The sequence below is a fragment of the Scleropages formosus genome, chromosome 11, assembly GCF_900964775.1.
Source record: "Scleropages formosus chromosome 11, fSclFor1.1, whole genome shotgun sequence".
Classification (NCBI taxonomy): domain Eukaryota; kingdom Metazoa; phylum Chordata; class Actinopteri; order Osteoglossiformes; family Osteoglossidae; genus Scleropages; species Scleropages formosus.
In genome coordinates this window covers 7,041,411-7,059,603 of record NC_041816.1, presented here as the reverse complement: position 1 = coordinate 7,059,603, position 18,193 = coordinate 7,041,411, and the positions used below count along the sequence as shown (strand labels likewise).

At 44.0% G+C, this 18,193-nt stretch overlaps 2 protein-coding genes across 4 annotated transcripts; one reads left to right on the top strand and one right to left on the bottom strand.

Annotated features, from left to right (window-relative positions):
* Positions 1–3: 3 nt before the first annotated feature.
* nae1 (nedd8 activating enzyme E1 subunit 1) lies at positions 4–6,623 on the bottom strand. 2 transcript variants are annotated; one of them, XM_029256271.1, is made up of 20 exons: positions 6,335–6,623; positions 5,603–5,706; positions 5,210–5,270; positions 5,053–5,083; positions 4,890–4,961; positions 4,590–4,669; positions 4,186–4,295; positions 3,804–3,913; positions 3,653–3,715; positions 3,428–3,491; positions 3,116–3,207; positions 2,369–2,428; positions 1,988–2,121; positions 1,661–1,736; positions 1,403–1,442; positions 1,100–1,186; positions 913–1,023; positions 474–588; positions 286–335; positions 4–174 (listed from the first exon to the last, which is right to left on the bottom strand). In XM_029256271.1, the coding sequence occupies exons 1-20, from the start codon at positions 6,391–6,393 to the stop codon at positions 65–67; spliced, it is 1,629 nt and encodes a 542-aa protein (XP_029112104.1). In that variant the 5' UTR covers positions 6,394–6,623; the 3' UTR covers positions 4–64. The 2 variants fall into 2 exon arrangements, with proteins under 2 accessions (XP_029112104.1, XP_029112105.1); XM_029256272.1 differs by having other exon boundaries at positions 913–1,005.
* Positions 6,624–9,918: 3,295 nt separating this feature from the next.
* ca7 (carbonic anhydrase VII) lies at positions 9,919–17,122 on the top strand. Of its 2 annotated transcripts, none has more exons than XM_018752429.2 (7): positions 9,919–10,078; positions 11,150–11,347; positions 13,381–13,499; positions 13,720–13,815; positions 14,241–14,303; positions 14,472–14,627; positions 15,521–17,122. In XM_018752429.2, the coding sequence occupies exons 1-7, from the start codon at positions 10,042–10,044 to the stop codon at positions 15,641–15,643; spliced, it is 792 nt and encodes a 263-aa protein (XP_018607945.1). In that variant the 5' UTR covers positions 9,919–10,041; the 3' UTR covers positions 15,644–17,122. The 2 variants fall into 2 exon arrangements, with proteins under 2 accessions (XP_018607945.1, XP_018607944.1); XM_018752428.2 differs by having other exon boundaries at positions 13,342–13,499.
* Positions 17,123–18,193: the final 1,071 nt, after the last annotated feature.

The window sequence follows — 18,193 nt, the reverse complement described above, 5'->3', positions numbered from 1 at the left end:
CAACATTAAACATTTAATACATTTAAGAAAAGTTAGCAGAACAGCAATGTAGGACAGCTGTATTTCACAGCTGGAAAGTGGCAGATGTCTGGGACATGGCATTGTAAATGAAGGTGTTGTTGAAAGGTACAAACTGATGAGTGATCATTTTGATGGCCTCTTGAGCAGCACATCCTAAAGCAAAAAGGAATTTCTGATTATTTAGACAGAATGGAATAAACAGGTTAGTTTTTGGCATCACAAAGCCATACTTATTCAGTAAAAACTCCACATCTAGTAACTGACCTCCTAAAAAGGACGCTACGGTGTGCAGTTCACTGGCACCATATCGACAGCTGCAAAGGAGTACAAAAATTCATTTGTAAGACTTACTCAGGTATCAAACAATATTCATACAATAGATCCTATAAAAATTGATTTAACTTATGTTGCTAAAGTTTTCTAAATTTGTGTTGTTTATCACAGGCACTTACAACTCATGAATGTAATCATCTTTCACATTTACATTCAAGCCATATTCTTGAAGAAGGCTGTTAACACACAGCTTCAATTTGCCAATGTCTTCTTCAACTTGATAATTGTAGACACCTAGGAAGGAACAAAATGATTTCCTTTAAATTAGACTAGTTTGTCCAAACATATTAGCAGAGAACCTTAAGAAAGGGAACTAAATCTTAGTAATTTCCTGAAGAACATAAAGGCTACACCTCTATTAGGTCTCCATGACATAAAAAGGTAACTACTGATTCAGTCACTAAGGTCCCTGTACACTATTTTCCAAAATCCTGTCATTATGTATTTAAATTTAAATTTGTTTGTTAATAAATAAATAGGGAATTCAAATGAAATCACTTTTCCTCTGTGTCTCATTAAGCCAAACAAATCAGTAGGGATACCAAACATGCGTATTACCTGGGTAGCGGGAATGCTGCTGGAAAAAGCGGTCAACAGACCTCAGCATGAGGTACAGCACCATTTCACTATCAGGATTGTCCATGCAAGAGGCTGTGGAAACAAAAGGCCCTAAACTGGTTTAGCACCGTGGTCCCCCACCACTCTGTCAGTTCACAGGCACCCACTCTACGAATCTGTCACTTACTGATCTCGTCCTTGTTTACCAACTCCACACTACACTCATCGGCCAGGGACCTGCAACGCACCACTCTCAGGAAAGCAGCATTCTTACCTTTGAATAAAGCAGAGACAGAATGAAAATATATCACAGCACCAGATATAGTTTTCAGTTTTATTGGGGCTTTGAGAAACATCACCAGATCACTGTATGAGATGATGATGTTACAAAATCTTTTTTGGATTTTGGATACATTTAGGTAATCCTGCATTCCCCATTCTGAGCTGTGGTTTATCCTATTTTTGACTGTGTGACGATGAATGTACTTACTGAACAATCTGATCTCTTGCTCAGAGATGCTCTCCGGAGGCTGAACACATAGGCAAAAAAAAATAGTCAATTGAAAAATCAGCTCTTCAGTTTTTTCCCTTATACAGCCAAAAAAAAAAAAAAAAAGGTTTTTGTGGTAAACTTTTAAACACGTAAACCATTTCTGAAATTTAATAAAATTTCACATTAAACAGCAACAGGACATCTTAATTGTGTTATGTAGTAGACACATTTTTTCTTGCTTTTGTAGACACACACCTTTCCAACAGATTGTAGAAGGGATTCTACGTGCTTGGACACCACTGATGCATCTTGCATTGCCTTTTCTCTGTAACTGAAAGAGAAACATATCAGGAACAATTGTTCAGTAAATAAAAGATCTAAAATAATGCTAAGGAAGTGCTTAGAAAGTTAACAAATTTATTAAATAAGTTGAGAAAAATATTCAACACTTTTTTGTAGTCTTGCTATTACAGAACATTTTAATATATAGAAATAGTTATCTTGCTCTGTCATTCAAACGGTTTAAGCTTTTTCAGCCACTCTCAGGCTCAGCTGAGGCATTGAAAACAGAGGATGTCATACACATTCTGAAGGTTGATGAACTTCTCTGAATCAGCAATCATGTCTGGAATGGTCCCCCGCACAGGTAGTTTCCCTTCTCCTTCATTCTCCACAAACTCCTTCACAGCCCGCGCCATCACCCAAAAGGCTGGTGTCTGAGGACAATGCAGTGGAGAATAATACAAATAAGCATGCATTTATTTATTAGGCACAGGCAACAACTCTTAGCTAATATTTCACATTTTGTACACACCTAGTTCCAAGTCAGTTCCATTAAGAGGGCAACCAACTCTCTACTCTTTAAATAAACTCTACATGCGAGCAACGATACAAGGACGCTGAAGTACAAGTGATCCAGCTGATATACATACAACATTTTGCTGGTACAGAACTAAGCTTGACCTGAGCCGTAATGTTCTTCCAGCCTTCTGCATTGAGGATGTCCTGCACCGTGCTTGGAATCTGTGCAGAAACAAAGAACAAAATAAGCATAATGATTCAAGAGCTACAAGCCTGGAGCTGATCTAAAAATTAGAAGAAAAAGATCAATACTATAAATTCTCGGTTACACCAGGGACAGACTTAATGAAATGTGCTGTAAAACCTTACATTAATCCCATCCATTCATTAATAACAATAGCCACTTCTTCAATGGATGATCACAGAGGTGCAGAGTCTATCCAGGGAGCAAAGTGTGAGGCACGGTACACCTTGGACAGTACACCAGAGCATTACAAGGCAATCACACAGACTCTTTCACTGTCATAACCACACTATGAACAATTTAGAGTCATCAATTCATTTGAAACATATCTTCAGAATACAGATGGAAACCAGAGCACTGAAAGAAATGCAAGAATACACGGGAAGAACATGCAAACTCAACACCAACTAAGCTGGATTCGAACCCACAGCTCAGGAGCTATGAGGCAACACTGTACCTCTGCATATTAAACCCATTTAAAAGGACACACTGTATGTAGCAGTTTGTGTAAATCAGTACAATATCACATCAAGCGATTAGCTATATAAAATCTGTTCCTGGTTAATAATGAAAACATCTAACATTAATCACATAATCATTAGCTGTTAAAGGACAAGTACATACACACTTTTACTTCTGTAAAATGTGAAAAAGAAAAAAACAACCTTTGTGGGGTTCAGGGCAGTGTTGACGTTCTTGATTGCCTCCTCAAAGTTCTCCTCATCCTCAGCAACTCCGTTCTCGTTCTTCAAGATCCCTGAATAGACACAGGTAACACTTCTCACAAAAAGCACTAAAACCTTGAATAGCCATGACAAACACAACTTGTCACATTAAAATGCACCCCATTTTATTAAAAACAAAAACATGGAGAATGTTAAAGTGCAATGTAGCTTAAAACTGAATCTGAAAATATAAAGGAAGTTTGGTTTATGTTTGCAAATTCAAGTCCAGATCAATGAATTTAACAATACTACCTTCTCGAATAAGCTGTCGGAACGCTTCTTTCTCCTTGTAATTCTTCGGTAACTGATAATTGTGCTAGGATAGGCAAGGAAACATTACATATATCATTCATATTTTTAACTTGAAAACATTTTACGTATTTACCGTAAATCTCATAAAACAGGGGAAACTGAGTTTACACTTCTTTTGCAGTTCAAATTGTACATTTAAACAAATGTACTGCACATGGCAGTTACCTCATTGTACCATTTTTCAAGGTATTTGGCAACCACAATGATCCATGGTGTATGACTATGATCCTGTGCATAAGAATGAGAAAACAAGTATTATTTTAACAGCTTCTGGAGGAAAAAAATGGTGATGATGCATTTTCAATCTCAAAACCACCTTTTTATCCATGTTATCCAGGTCATAAGACTGAATGTGATTCTTCAGTTCTGCAAATGGCTGGTCCAGCCTCAGGTCTTCAAGAGCATTGTCTGGATGGGATTCAACCACTATATGCGGCACAGGGGTAGAGAAAAACACAGATGCATGAGGTGAATGTCAGTGTTTGATGTTACAGAACTTCCGATGTTTCCGTTTCAGGTTATGTTCAAACAGAAGCAGCTCCCCTCTTATAAGGGGCAACAACCTGTCACTTAACCATGGTACCACCTGGTGTTCCTCCTTTGCCAGCACACTACAAGCACTGACAGCCACCACCTCTCTCACTGCAGAGAAACATGTTGTTAAGTAAATGTGCATCTCATTCCCCATCCTTCAGTACCTGTGTGTTCTTTCACTGCCAGTCTCATGTAGCCAACCAGACCATATGTCTTACACACCAGGAAGGGAACTCCAGCATTCCACAAGACGCCCGCCAGCCTCAGGCATGTGCTGAACAAAGACAGACAGTTTTCACCTGAGCTTTGTCTCAAGTCATATTTCCCCCTTTTCATTTTGTTCACATAAATTAAGAAGTACTTCAGATTCAATTAAAACCTAACCAGCAGTCCCCCTTTGGAAACCACAATTCATAGCCTAGCCTCAATTTTAATTTCAATAACTATATATTTTTAAGTCACACTTATAAAATCGAGGAAAAGTGTAGAAGTACATTTCCTTTTCCACATTTCATAAGATCTTTGAAAGCATGCGTCAGTGTACCCCAGAATACGTGCCCTTTCTTACCTCTCAATTAGCTGCACACCAATCACCAAGCTGAACCGATGGAAGAACTCTGGGTCATTGTCCAAGAGCTTGTCTGGACTCTGAAATTGATAGATCATTCAGTCTTTTACAATAAATAGGTTGATAAAGTGTGAGCTGCATGATCATACAAGCACCCAAGTCCAAATTCAGAAGTGAGAAGAACTCTTTCTCTAAAAAGCAGAAGAAAAGAGGACAGGCTGCCCACACTGTAACTGTATCATGCTGTAAACTGTATAAGCTGAATTCCTCCTGTATGGGGTAGCACCAGGAATTACCAACCTCTTCCACAAAGTTCCCCGAGACGTCACTGTTGAGCTCCTGCAGCAGTTCCGTAGCAGCCTGAGCTCGGTTCTGACACAGACCACAGGGATAATCTCACTATCTGTGCCATGCTGGGAGTGATGAAACACTGACACCACATTAATAATTCATACTCACTCACCTTTCCGATGCTGCTGATGCTCAGGAAAAAGCTGCAAGATGAAATGTGTGCGTTACAGTGGTGCAGCGCAAAATGGATTTTTAACAAATTACAACTTGTTAATGTCATACATTTTACCTTTACAACTGTGTCAACGGGGGAATTTATAACAACTCACTTATTTCCCACATCTTCACCGGTGACTTTATGTCCATCTACAATGGTGAACGCGCCAATACCTGGAAACAAAAAAACCAGCCTCAAGACATACAACACAGATTTAAGTTCATACACCTGAAACCAGTGGGTTTCACAATAGAACATTAAAAAAGCAGTAATGATTCGTTTTCTTGGTAGATCTACATGGTGCAGTCAATATGTTCTGTGTGACGCTGCTGTGACTGCAACTAATCGATAATAAGAGCTTGGCAGCATCACAATAGCCAATCTTTGAATTTACTGACCGTACCATGTATTTAGTTATGACAACCTACACAAGTAAGGATGTGAGATTTTAAGATATTTGCTGAGAAGCACAATTTGTGGGGTAGTGTATTCCCAAATGGCCCACCTGGCAGCACCAGATTCTTGAGTATTTCAGTCCCTGTGGCAGTAGCGTTGATCAAACACACGTGTGCATTTTCCAGGGCTTCTTGTCCGTGGTCTCCCCACAATCTGAAAGGGGAGCACAGCTACCTTATAATAAATGTAATTTTGAAGGCAACCTCATTTCCTTATGCCGAGTTGTGAGAAGGTGACCAAAACACTAAATCAGACATGCAAATCATACATCCCCTGCAGATACTGAGCCCTGGAGCACTTTGCCCACTGTTTTCAACACAGATTGTCTTCCTGGATTAGATCAGAAGCAATCAGTGGTTCCCACACAACCCCGAAAGGATGGCCACCACAGAAAACGCAGGATGCTATACACACGTAAAGCCATGCTATACTTTCAGAGAGAAATAGAATTTTCATATAACATTCAGGGTAAAACGGTTTTGCTTATGGGTTCTGAGCACGGTTCACATCACCTCCTGCTGTTTAGACTGGCTTTCACCACATCCAGAGACCCACTGATGACAGACAGTTCGGCGATCTGGGTGGATGCACTGAGCATCGATCCCATACTGTCTGCTGCCGTTAGTCCAGTACCTCACCTGTCTGTACCTGATCCAACATGGGAGGTCACGCTCCCCTCAGTGTTCAATAATACGATACGGCCACATTTAATTAAACCATATGATCAGCACGACTGCTAATATTTTGACCCCCGAAATCTGACAATCGTTCGGCCCCTAACCTGAGCTGTCGATCGTATTTCTGCTCTTTATTCGACTTTCCCGCGGCGCTCTGGGCCATTCTGTCATCTGCAGCACAGCAGCACCTCTGCTCTGTATCTCCTTCAAGATCCGCCACACGCTCGCACGCCCGACACAGGGGAAGCCAGATGAGCTCTCTCTCTGCGCTTCGGAGAGGCGACTTCGGCTCAGAGTGGAGCTCTTATAGAAAAAAATGGACTAAATGCTTAACAGTGAAACATGGCGAGCCTTGCTTGTCTATCATGGACTTGTGTTCAATTTTCTGTCTTCTTCGATGGATTCACCGGCAGGACATAATAAGCGGCGATATTGACTGGCGCCCCCTGCAGTTCGGAGTGTGAATAGCTGCAAGGCAGAGGGACTATCTATCTATCTATCGCTTATAATTTAGCAGAGCTAAGAATGTCATACATTTTACCTTTTTTGTTATTACTTTAACCTGATTTATAGTTAGGGTAAGGGGGGTGCAGTGGTGCAGTGGGTTGGACCTGATCCTGCTCTCTAGTGGGTCTGGGGTTCGAGTCCCACTTGGGGTGTGTTGCGACGGACTAGCGTCCTGTCCTGGGCGTGTCCCCTCCCTCTCCGGCCTTACGCCCTGTGTTGCAAGATAGGCTCTGGTTCCGCGGGACCCCGTATAGGACAAGGGGTTCGAAAAGTGTGTGTGTGTGTGTGTGTAGTTAGGGTGCTAAAGTGTTATGTCAACTGAATGTGTTTGAAGCCAGCTGTAAATGGTGAAGAGAACAATGCCAAAATGTATTGTCCCTTCTGATGCTGTGGTGGTAACACCATCTAGGGTCATGTCAGTGTGAGGAAGACAGAGGACACCAACATTGTAGGTGTGACCTGAAGCAGTGAGAGCAGCCATCCTAAAACTGACTTGCAACCCTCTCTTCTTTCAGCTGATTTATTATGTATATGTATGCACAGGGACATCAGGTAGCATAGTAGTTAGAGCTGCCTTTACTCAGAGGACTCAGGTTCAAATTCCTCCACCTGCTGTAGTTCCCTTGAGCATACTTACCATGAATTGCTCCAGTAAAAACTGACCTGCTGTATAAATGGGTAAATCACTGTAGGTGTCTTTTTTATTGTAAGTTCTTTGGGAGAAAGGGGTCAGATAAATGTAATGTAAATATAGTGGTGTGAAGACCTGGATTTAAATCTTGTAAAAGATTACTCCAATGCTTCAATAACTGTTAGTAGCTTAGTGTAAAAACTGAGCATTCCATCCATCGTCAACAGCCACTTGTCCTGAGTGGGGTTGTGGCGAGCCGAGGCCTTGCCTGGCAGCACGGAGCCGGGGGAGAGGGGACACACCCAGGATGGGATGCCAGTCTGTTGCAGGGCACCCCAGGCAGGGCTCGAATCCCAGACCTGCCTCACAGCGGGCACCAGCCGAACCCACTGCACCACCATGCCCCCCCAGCATTCTAAATCACTAATAAAACTAATCTTCAATAAAACTGTGAGCTAAATTAATAAATGGAAATGTATCCAATGTTGAACTAAACACTTTGAATAGTATGGTTGCTGGTGTGACAGCTGTACAGCTTCCACAGACAGAGTAAGTACTGTATGTGTGAGTGGTATGAAGATGGTCCTTGTCCAGACAGGCCGGAAACTGACACCTCACAACCACAGGTATACAACTTTAAAGAAGTGACACTCTACCAGCAATGCAAGATGAGACAGCAATCTTCCAGGATGAAGAAAATTTGTACAAGAGCTCATTTTAGCAACAAGCTGGAAATCAAGGAAAAATGACATTTCAGCTTTTCTTTTTTTTTTTAAAATCAGAAATACATGTTATAATTAATATATGTAGAAATATATGTCCTTATTGAAAGTAGCCTTGACACTATTTTGATTATTTCCCCAAAGAAAAACTCATCTGACTGAACTGCACTCATATTAAAAAAAGAGGCAAACAGATATTAATTTTGAAGAAGTGGATTACATGAAGGGGGTGCGGTGGCGCAGTGGGTTGGGCCGCAGTCCTGCTGTCCGGTGGGTCTGGGGTTCGGGTCCCGCTTGGGGTACCTTGCGACGGACTGGCGTCCCGTCCTGGGTGTGTCCCCTCCCCCTCCGGCCTTACGCCCTGTGTTGCCGGGTAGGCTCCGGTTCCCCGTGACCCCGTATGGGACAAGCGGTTCTGAAAATGTGTGTGTGTGTGTGTGTGGATTACATGATAAAACTGACCGCCACTGAAAATAATAAAAAGTATCTTTTGTAATTCACTTAATTATAGTAGGTACCTTACCTAAGACTTAAGTATATGTACTATATACAAAAGTAAAATGTTCAAGGAAGAGTTCTGCCTTTAGAAAGTAATTTCCAGCTATAAAAAATATGAAAGTGAGGTGTATCTTATCCTTCTTTACGTTGTTTAATCTCTTTCATAATGTGTATTTGTGTTGTATACATAACTCCGATGTTTTTTGTTTCACTTTTTGATATGCTTGTGTGATGCTGTGTATTGTGTTCTTGTTTGTATTTTCTGCGTTATTATTTCTATCGCACGGGGGTGCGGTGGCGCAGTGGGTTGGGCCACAGTCCTGCTCTCCGGTGGGTCTTGGGTTCAAGTCCCGCTTGGGGTGCCTTGCGACGGACTGGTGTCCCGTCCTGGGTGTGTCCCCTCCCCCTCCGGCCTTACGCCCTGTGTTGCCGGGTAGGCTCTGGTTCCCCGCGACCCTGTATGGGACAAGTGGTTCTGAAAGTGTGTGTGTGTGTGTGTGTGTGTGTGTGTGTGTGTGTGTGTGTGTGTATTTCTATCGCTTAAACAAACAAACCAACAAACAAGCAAATTAATGAATGAATAAATAATTATGAGAAGAAGTAAAGTCTTGGTGCTGTTATTCCGAAAGAAGCGCAGTGCAACGGTGGGTTGGCGCTCCCAAGACTCGAGCTGTACCACACTTCACTCTAATGTAGGGTTTACTGTACTTGTAATGAGCCGTTTGCCTGGCGCTGCTCCTCTGCCTAGGCAACCAGTCGACATGTCATCACCTTGACCAACAGCCAGGACTGAGGAGTGTCAGTTACCTGCTGTAAAGGCAGTACTATCATAGTATCATCAGGCAATCCGTGTCACAAAGCTCATCTCCAGCCATGTACGTACAGTACAAGTACACTGCAGTACTGCTTTGTGAACGCATCGCAATTCAGCCGCTCTCAACTGCTTGCTCGGTGCGCACTTACACATATACACCGTGAGAGGAATTTCTCTTTTTATATCATCGATCGTTTATATCTCAAGGGTGCGGTGGAGCACCGAGTTTGGCCGGGTCCTGCTCTCTGCTAGGTCTGGGGTTCGAGTCCTGCTTGGGGTAACCTTGTGATGGACTGGCGTCTAGTCCTGGGTGTCCCCTCCCCCCCCTCCAGCCTTGCGCCCTGTGTTTCCGAGTTAGACTCCAGCTCGCCGCGATCCCGCTTGGGACAAGGTGTGTGTGTGTGTGTGTGTGGAAAAAAGTGGAGATGATGGGCGGAGTTTCTGCTGAAGGTCGATCACCATCCTCATCATCACCTCCACCCCTCCTCCTCCACTGCGCCTTTAAAGGCTGGCTCGGACACCTCATGCGATCATTAATTCATCCCTCCATCAGTCCATCCATTCATTCTCGAACTGTCCGGGAGCCGGACTCCCGCTGTTTGGACCGGACTGCTTCGCTGATCGGACGGACACCTCACCATGACGGGCCATCATTGGGGCTACGGAGAGGAGAACGGTGAGTTGCGGCTGTGGGACGCGCCGGAATCAGAGCCACATACCTGCACACCTGTGGAGTCACGCGCACGCGGCGCACGCGACACACCTCGCCGCGCGATCACCAATGCCGCCCCTCGCGTTTCACACACTCCAAATAAATCATCTCGCCCATGAATATTTTTTTTTTTTTAAAACTATTGGAGACCTTCTTTTGCTATCGTGTAAAACTCTCGTCTTTCCGTGTGGGCTCTAAATACACTAAAAACTGTCAGCGGTGAGTTAGTGCTGTTCTTCGGTTCTCCGGGTTAAGAGGACCGTTAATGCGGGATTAGCCCAGTTCCCTCAGGGACAGATCACAACAACACAAGTTACCGCATCTTTACCACATCTCACAGCGCGTTGACCCGCTCAGTCGCTGCGGGCTGTGTGTCACTGTGTTTACCCGTTATATTCCGTCTCCAGGTTGTGTGACATCTGAGCGGAAGTGTAATATTTTTTTTGTCGAAGTTACCGACCCATACAGCTCCTTTCTATCCTCAATGAAGGAATGAAACGGGTTTTGCGATCGAAGCCAACAGTTTCCCTCCAAATTTAGTGCGGCCCTGCGTGTTATAACGAAGGCGTTGTGTAACCTGGTTAAAGGATGGTAAGTACCTGGGTCACCTGTCCTACGAAGAATGCAGGCAGATACACCTTAAAGTGCTTAAATTTTATATGTATTTTGACAGAATTAAATCCTGCATTGTGATGATTGTGTGTGTAGTTTACTTCTCAGGGTCTTGTCATAGGGTTTTAAAGCTGGAAGACATGAAATTACATTTTACTTTTTTTTTTTTTTCCCCTCCAGTACACCTCTGTGGGTGTAGTAATAGTAGGAGTAATGGTATAACACTTGCTGATAATTTAAGCCATTTTAAAATGTTTAAATTGATTCGTACCTCTTAGTAGAGAATATAAGGACAGGGGCCTTCAGGGGCTTGAACCTGCATCATACATACTGTTCTGCTGTTGAGCTTCATCATCCCAGCTGGTTTGGATGTCTGAGCCCACAACTGTTCTGCTACATGCTTCCCTTCTCTGTCCATCGTAGGCCCCTCTGCGTGGCATAAGGACTACCCCATCGCTCAAGGTAACCGCCAGTCTCCCATTGACATCGTGCCGACGGAAGCGGTGTACGATGACAGTCTGCCCCCCATCATGGTCTCCTACGACCACTGCACTTCCCTTAGCATCTCCAACAATGGGCACTCTGTGGTCGTTGACTTTGACGATGGGGATGGCAGGGCCGGTAAGTCCTCAATGCATTTTGAATGGAATTAAGGAAATGTGGTTTAAGGATGTCTGTAAAATGCAAATGAGTCTTCTGCATTCCTTTAAAACTCTGAGCAAAATCAATTAATCTAAAATGTAAGTAGTATTTGTACCCTTTGACAGTCTCCTTCCCCAGTTCTTACCAAAAGAGCTGCTGGGGCTGAGTGCTGTTTCACCTCCTATTGTCTTATTTAGTAGAGCCTAATTGTTTGAACTGTCATAATATTTACATACCACAGGATAATTTTGAGTCTTCCTCCTGTACAGTACAAAAAATAAAGGTGCAAATGAATAACATGGGGCGGCCTGTTGCACTGACTTTGGCTTAGCTATCAGAGAATCTTGTCCAGGAGACTGCCTCACCTGTATCTGGAAGGGTGTCTCATCGTGCTGTATTGTATGCTTAAATGACATTGAACTGGTTAGAATAATTTGCAAGTTTGAGTATTTGAAAGCATTCATCGGAAACCTCAAAACCTCACCCTGCCAAGCCATTTGCATCGCAGGCACCAAGGAGTCTGGAAAGAGCCACAGGATCCATGCTGGTCCAGTGTGTGACTGTCATGACTGTGCTTTTGTGGGAATACGTCCAAAACAGACCATGTTTAATTAACACACTGCATGGTGCTGAGCTCAGCAAGGAATCAAAACCTGTTTTTCCTTAACCCCATGTGATCATTATAAAAAATGCCTCTGTGTTTTTCCAGGCCTCCAAAGTGTTATGTTCTGTAAAATATGGTGCAGACAAGCATCCTCTAGGAGTGTTCTGTTTGTGTGTTCATGTGGAAACAAGGTGAACACCACTATAACTGACGATCTTAGCCTTTTCTAGACCATGGGCACTGTTAGGAATCGGATGAAAGCTAAGGACCCCACCTAGAAAATTTTAATAGATAAACTGAGAAAAATACTCACTTTCATTTACTGCTTGTCATGGTGATGACAGTCTGGAGTCTATCCTGGGAGCCCATAGACAGACCCTCACTCCCCCCAAAAGGTGCTCAGGGAGCTCAGGTTAACCCCTGACTTATAAAGACCTTATGAGCAGAATTTTGACTTGGAGTTTCCACAGCAGAAGGTGAGTGTTTCCACAGAGGGTTCACAGGTGTGGTGACCTGCACTAGGTGTGCCCTGAAAGCCTCAGGGTGGTGTGCTCATATTTAAAATGAATGTGGTGAACCAGACTGCTATACTCCTCCATATCTGGCTACTTGGTGGTCCCACGCTGAAAGGTAAAGCACAAAAGTTCTTGGTTCTGGCTCCGTTGTAATGGAACGACCTCCCCCTCTCACTCAGAACTGCTGAATCTTTGTCCGCATATAAAAAGGGTTTTAAAACTCACCTCTTCCAGACCCACTTTGCCCATGATCTACTAAGCTTATGAAAGGTGTGACTGTTCATGCACTATAACTTTAAGATAATGCCTGTTAAAGAATGGATAAACCTTCATGCACCTACTCCTGTAATGTAACGTAAAAGTTTTTGTATATACACTAGGAAGGAATCGTTGCTATTCGGATAGAATTTTATACAGCTATTCATGTGATCAACATCGATTCATGTGGTAGAAGGAAACTAACTGTACTTAAAAATCACGTGTCTGCAACTATGTCTGTTCTCCTAATGTAATGAACACATTGTATTTTCTATGAGATGTACCTCACTTTGGAGAGAAGCATTTGCTGAATGAATACATGAACATGTGAGACACCTTACACTCTTCTTGATAGAAGTGATCTTGGAGCAGAAGCTCCACTGTTCTATAGATCTTGGCAAAAGCACAAACAGTCATGATATATGGGGACTGTTTGTCTCTGTGTTTGTGTGTGTGGTCCCAAGACCACATGGAGGGAAAAGGTGCTGTTGACAGTAGCTGAACAGCTCTCCATACCCCCCACAAACACACTGCAGTTCCTCATCCCAGAGGGAGTGCTGAGTGGCAACTGTTCTGTGTGTGTGTGGGGGGGACAGGACAGGAAGGGCTGACAGCTGGTCTCTACATCCTGGCAGTGATCAAGGGTGGCCCCCTGGAGGTGCCGTACCGGCTCAAGCAGCTCCACTTCCACTGGGGCGGGCAGGGCAGCCACGGCTCTGAGCACACCATCAGTGGGAAGACCTTTGCTTCGGAGGTAGGTCCCACTGGACAGCACGTGTTTATGCTGACTATGCCTGCCCCATCTGTCCTGTACGTCATTCGATGGTTCAGTGGAAAGTGCTGTGACGCTTGGCCTGGCTGAATGACCCTATGACCTCTGAGCCTCCTCAGTATAATGTGCAGTGCTTGTGCTGAATTACTTGGTCAGGCTGAATGACCCCATGACCTCTGACCCCTCTCTCTTCATCCTGCAGCTTCATCTAGTTCACTGGAACGCTGCCAAATACAAGACTTTCGGGGATGCGGCTGTGGCCCCGGATGGCCTTGCTGTCCTTGGTGTTTTTCTGGAGGTGCGAGCCAGGATTTCTCCCCCCGGAGCTGCCCTGCTCACACCATGGCTCTGATGGGGTTGCAGATGGGGTCATGTGGGGACACGCAAAGGCCCGATAAAGACAGCATCCTTTGTATGACACCTATCATTTATATTTACATAGAAATGTATTAATTTAGCAGAGAATTTTCTCCCAGAAAACAGAACAATGCATTACACCAACAAACAAAGAGATCTAGATGAAGACACATGATTCCTAAGTACTGTCTCAGTTTCATGATACTGTATAAACTGGTACACATTACACAAGTAGCTATATAATATATATATTTATATCCAGAGAGAGGTTTGTGAGCGGTGGTTACACCAGTGTGGCTTTCAATGAACTGGTTCTGGCCCCAGGAATCAGAGTGTAAAAATAAATGGTGTGACGTGTGTCTGCAGGTGGGCGATGAGCACAGGGGTCTGCACAACATCACAGATGCCTTGTACATGGTCAAGTTTAAGGTAAATGTTAAAATCCTTTTTTTTTTTTTTTTTTTTTTTTTTGCCAGTTCATGTTTTCCCCTCACAGATGTATAGAAATCATTTTTTTTTTATTATTCTTATGAGATTAATTTTGCATTTAGAGGAAGTGGTGCTGTGGGAGTTTAGATCTGTGCCCCTTTCCATCAGGGGAGCTTTGTGGATTTCAAGGGCTTCAACCCCCGGTGCCTGCTGCCCAGCAACCTGTGCTACTGGACATACCCTGGCTCTCTGACCACACCGCCCCTGCATGAGAGCGTCACCTGGATAGTCCTGAAAGAGCCCATCGGCGTTTCAGAGAAGCAGGTGGGTTTCCTGGGCTGGGGGAAGGGTGGAAGTGTCTCCGTCGATGGAAATGTGCGTGCGGAGGGCAGAGAAGGGAGTCAGCCCCATTTTCCCTCACCACCTTCAATCATTTGCATGATGGGAAGCTCCTGCAGAGACACTGGGCTGCCAGTCCTTCCTGCCAGCCTGTTGTGTGTTCTACTGGACTGCCACTGTAAGCTTACACACTCCTGTATTATGCTGTTTGTCCACAAGTTTTGCCTGTCGCCTTCAACATCTCTGTAGTTCAGTTCTTTGGATCCCCTGATTTATTACCTATAGCCTGTTGTTGTTGTGCTCAGCAGATGCCTTTGCCTGTAGTGACTTACACCACCTCAAGCTACATCCAGTCCTTTACATTTATTCGTTTAGCTGATGTTTTTTCTCAAAAGGAACTTGCAGTTTAAGGTACCTACAACAATTTACCCATTTATAGAGCTTGGTAATTTTACTAGAGCAATTTAGGGCAAGTATCTTGCCCAACGGTACTACAGAAGTAGGTGAACTTTGAACCTGTGACCTTCAAGAAGACAACAGCTCTAACCATTACACTACCAGCTGCCCATTATTAGTGACAGCCTGTCCAACAGAGGGCCACTGTGCTTCAGAGCTTCTCTTGGAAGTATAGGGTGTGAGCCAGGGTGTACCCGGACAGGACGCGAGTCCATCATGGGGTGATCACACACAAAAAGGGAAATTTAGAGTCTTCAGTCCATTTGAAAAAACATGTCTTTGGCTTGTAGAAACTCAAGAGAAAAGAGGGAGAACATACAAGCTCCACAGCTGGATTTGAACCCACGATCAAGGAGCTTTGAGGCCCTGTGATGCCTGGTTCACTAAAAAAATGCTGTCTTAATGTTTACCCCATTTCTCAGATGGGAAAGTTCCGGATGCTTCTGTTCAGCGGAGAGGAGGAAGAGGACCGCAAACGAATGGTGAACAATTTCCGGCCCCCTCAGCCGCTCAAGGGCCGCAAGGTCCGCTCTTCCTTTCAGTAGCATAGCTGAATTGCGCTTCAGGGACCCCTGTGGATGTCGTTTGTCACTTGGTAGAAAGAATCCTCCCCCCACAGAAAGAGCCCTTAACAGTTCCCAGTTGCCCTGGGCAACATCAGAAACGCACAACTGCTGTAGGGGAGCAACAATTCCTCTCCATTACTGTTACTGATGCTCTAAATCCAGGACCTCCCTGCCTCGACACACACTCTTGTCTGTTCTCATGTGCGTGTTCGGCTTCTGTCCACCCGTTTTCACTGTGGACTCTGAAACTGCTGGGCTGTGATCCTGGTGACCTTCTGTACTGATGCACAGAACAAGTGTTCTTTCTCAGCTGTGTTTTTTGATGCCGGTTATGAGGAAACATTTGCTGTATCGTTACTGATTCGAACGGAGTTGAGATGCTCATTTCCAGGGGGAATCTGATCCATGTGGTTGGACCTTGTTGTTGGCTGGTGTTTGTGGTCCTGATGAAATCACCTCCTGTACAGTCTGTTCTCTGGATCTCCTTGTCCCTGTATCAGCTCCGTGAGCATCGTGCTGGATTTGTGTCTTCTTTCACTCCAGCCAGGGTGGAAACAGCCAAACAGGGCAGGGTTGCAGGGAGGGACCTGTTACTATTTCCCAAACCCCTTTCTCACATGGTTTCTACATAAGCCCTTGTGCTTGGGGCACAATTAACTTTTACTCTTTCCAAGGAACTTGAATTAAAATTGTGCAGATTTATCTATTAAATATTTTGTTAACTATATTAGTGTAAGTGTGTTTGTCTACAGTGGGAGAGGTAAATAAAACTGAGAGGAAAAAATTGAATGATGCACATAAATATTTCATGACTTCTGGCCACAGGCATCAGAAACAGTGTAGACTGTGACAGGAGTGAGTTCTCCTGCTTTCCACAGCAATGAGACACCTGCTCGTGTTCCCTGCCGCTGTGTCCAGAATGGCTTCTTCCGTCCATTAACTCTCGCCAGGCAGTTTGCACGAAGGGATCCACCTTCAAATGTTCCTGCTTGTCACCTTTATTCTTCTGAAATCTCAAAGGTGATTCTGAAGGTGGGATGTGAGAAACTGCTTGTGGATATGTGTCACACACTGCTCTTGGATCTAACTGGAATTAAATGTGGTATATAAACACGCCCGTGCCGTTCTCTTCAGGTGTGGACATGTAACCCCAGCAGAGGCTGAAGGAGTTAGTCTTTGATTTCCAAATCACAATCTTTTTACATACAATTTGACTTTGAAAGTAAAGAGCGACACATTCTGAACGGAGGAAAGTGAAAGGTATGAAAGAAATCACGAAGCACAGATGAGGGGAAAAAAAATATAAGCTGCACGCAGCGGTGACTTTTTCCCGTCTTTGGATTCAGGTAAATGTACAGATTTCTCTGGAAACTTGCAGCTTGTTGTCAGCAAACACCTTCCACGCTCTATGTATTGATCCCTAACAGACCAAAATGTGCCCTGTTGCCTCGCCTTGGGCCCCACTTTTGAATACATGCAAATGTAATACACAAAGTGCTGTCTTTTTACTTCATTGTCGAATTTGTCTTGTAATACAGCAAACTTGTGTGTGCACAACCTAGTCATGGAAATAGTCATACTTTGTCCAATTCTGTGAATGAAGAACCCAGAGAAGCAGAACTAAGTGTCCCCGTGAGCTATGGGGGGTACTGGCTTTCACTAGGTCTCCATTCTATATTGAACATTAATTAGTAATTGTCTTCCTTAATCAGATACTAATGAAAGTTAATTCTGTAAAACCTGGCAGTATTTCAGGCCGTGAACACCCAGTCTTGTACGCCTCCTCTTTAAAAAAACGGTTGCAATGAAATGAAACAGGAGCCCAGAATTAGTGCTGTTTCTGCCACCTAGTGGTCATAAGCAGAACTTCACACCATGGTAAAATGCAGTACTGCACTCTACTTCACGGAGAATCTCACACACACACACACACACACACACACACACACACACACACACACACACACACATTTTCAGAACCGCTTGTCCCATACGGGGTCACGGGGAACCGGAGCCTAACCCGGTAACACAGGGCGTAAGGCCGGAGGGGGAGGGGACACACCCAGGACGGGACGCCAGTCCGCCACAAGGCACCCCAAGCGGGACTCGAACCCCAGACCCACCGGAGAGCAGGACTGTGATCCGCGCCACCGCGCCACCGCGCCCCCTCACGGAGAATCAGAATCAGCTTTATTGGTCAAGCATACCTGAGCATACAAGGAATTTGTTTCCGGTCCAAGAGGAACTTCAAGAACCCTTTAAATAAAAATGTCTGATCTTTAAATCGCATTTATTTCACTAAAGCATTCAAACAGAAATCATGATACTTGTACACGGTACTTGTACCTTTGACAATAAACTTGAAACTTGAAATTCACAGCTTGTTTTATTCTCAAATTTGGTTAAAGTGTTAGGTTAGTTTGGTGATATCTTTCTCCCAACCAATTTACACTGCTTTACCCTTTTATACAGCAGGGTATTCTTACTGCATCAGTTCCATGTAAGACTCTTGATTAGGGGTACTACAGA

Excerpts from the sequence above, each read along its gene's own strand:
- nae1 (XM_029256271.1), bottom strand. The coding sequence starts at position 6,393 with ATGGCCCAGAGCGCCGCGGGAAAGTCGAATAAAGAGCAGAAATACGAT. Across the intron at positions 3,492-3,652 it reads TTGAAAAATGGTACAATGAG|CACAATTATCAGTTACCGAA; the intron begins GTAACTGCCATG and ends TGCCTATCCTAG. Across the intron at positions 1,443-1,660 it reads TTCTACAATCTGTTGGAAAG|CCTCCGGAGAGCATCTCTGA; the intron begins GTGTGTGTCTAC and ends CTATGTGTTCAG.
- ca7 (XM_018752428.2), top strand. The coding sequence starts at position 10,042 with ATGACGGGCCATCATTGGGGCTACGGAGAGGAGAACG. Across the intron at positions 10,079-11,149 it reads GGGCTACGGAGAGGAGAACG|GCCCCTCTGCGTGGCATAAG; the intron begins GTGAGTTGCGGC and ends TGTCCATCGTAG. Across the intron at positions 14,628-15,520 it reads TCGGCGTTTCAGAGAAGCAG|ATGGGAAAGTTCCGGATGCT; the intron begins GTGGGTTTCCTG and ends CCCATTTCTCAG.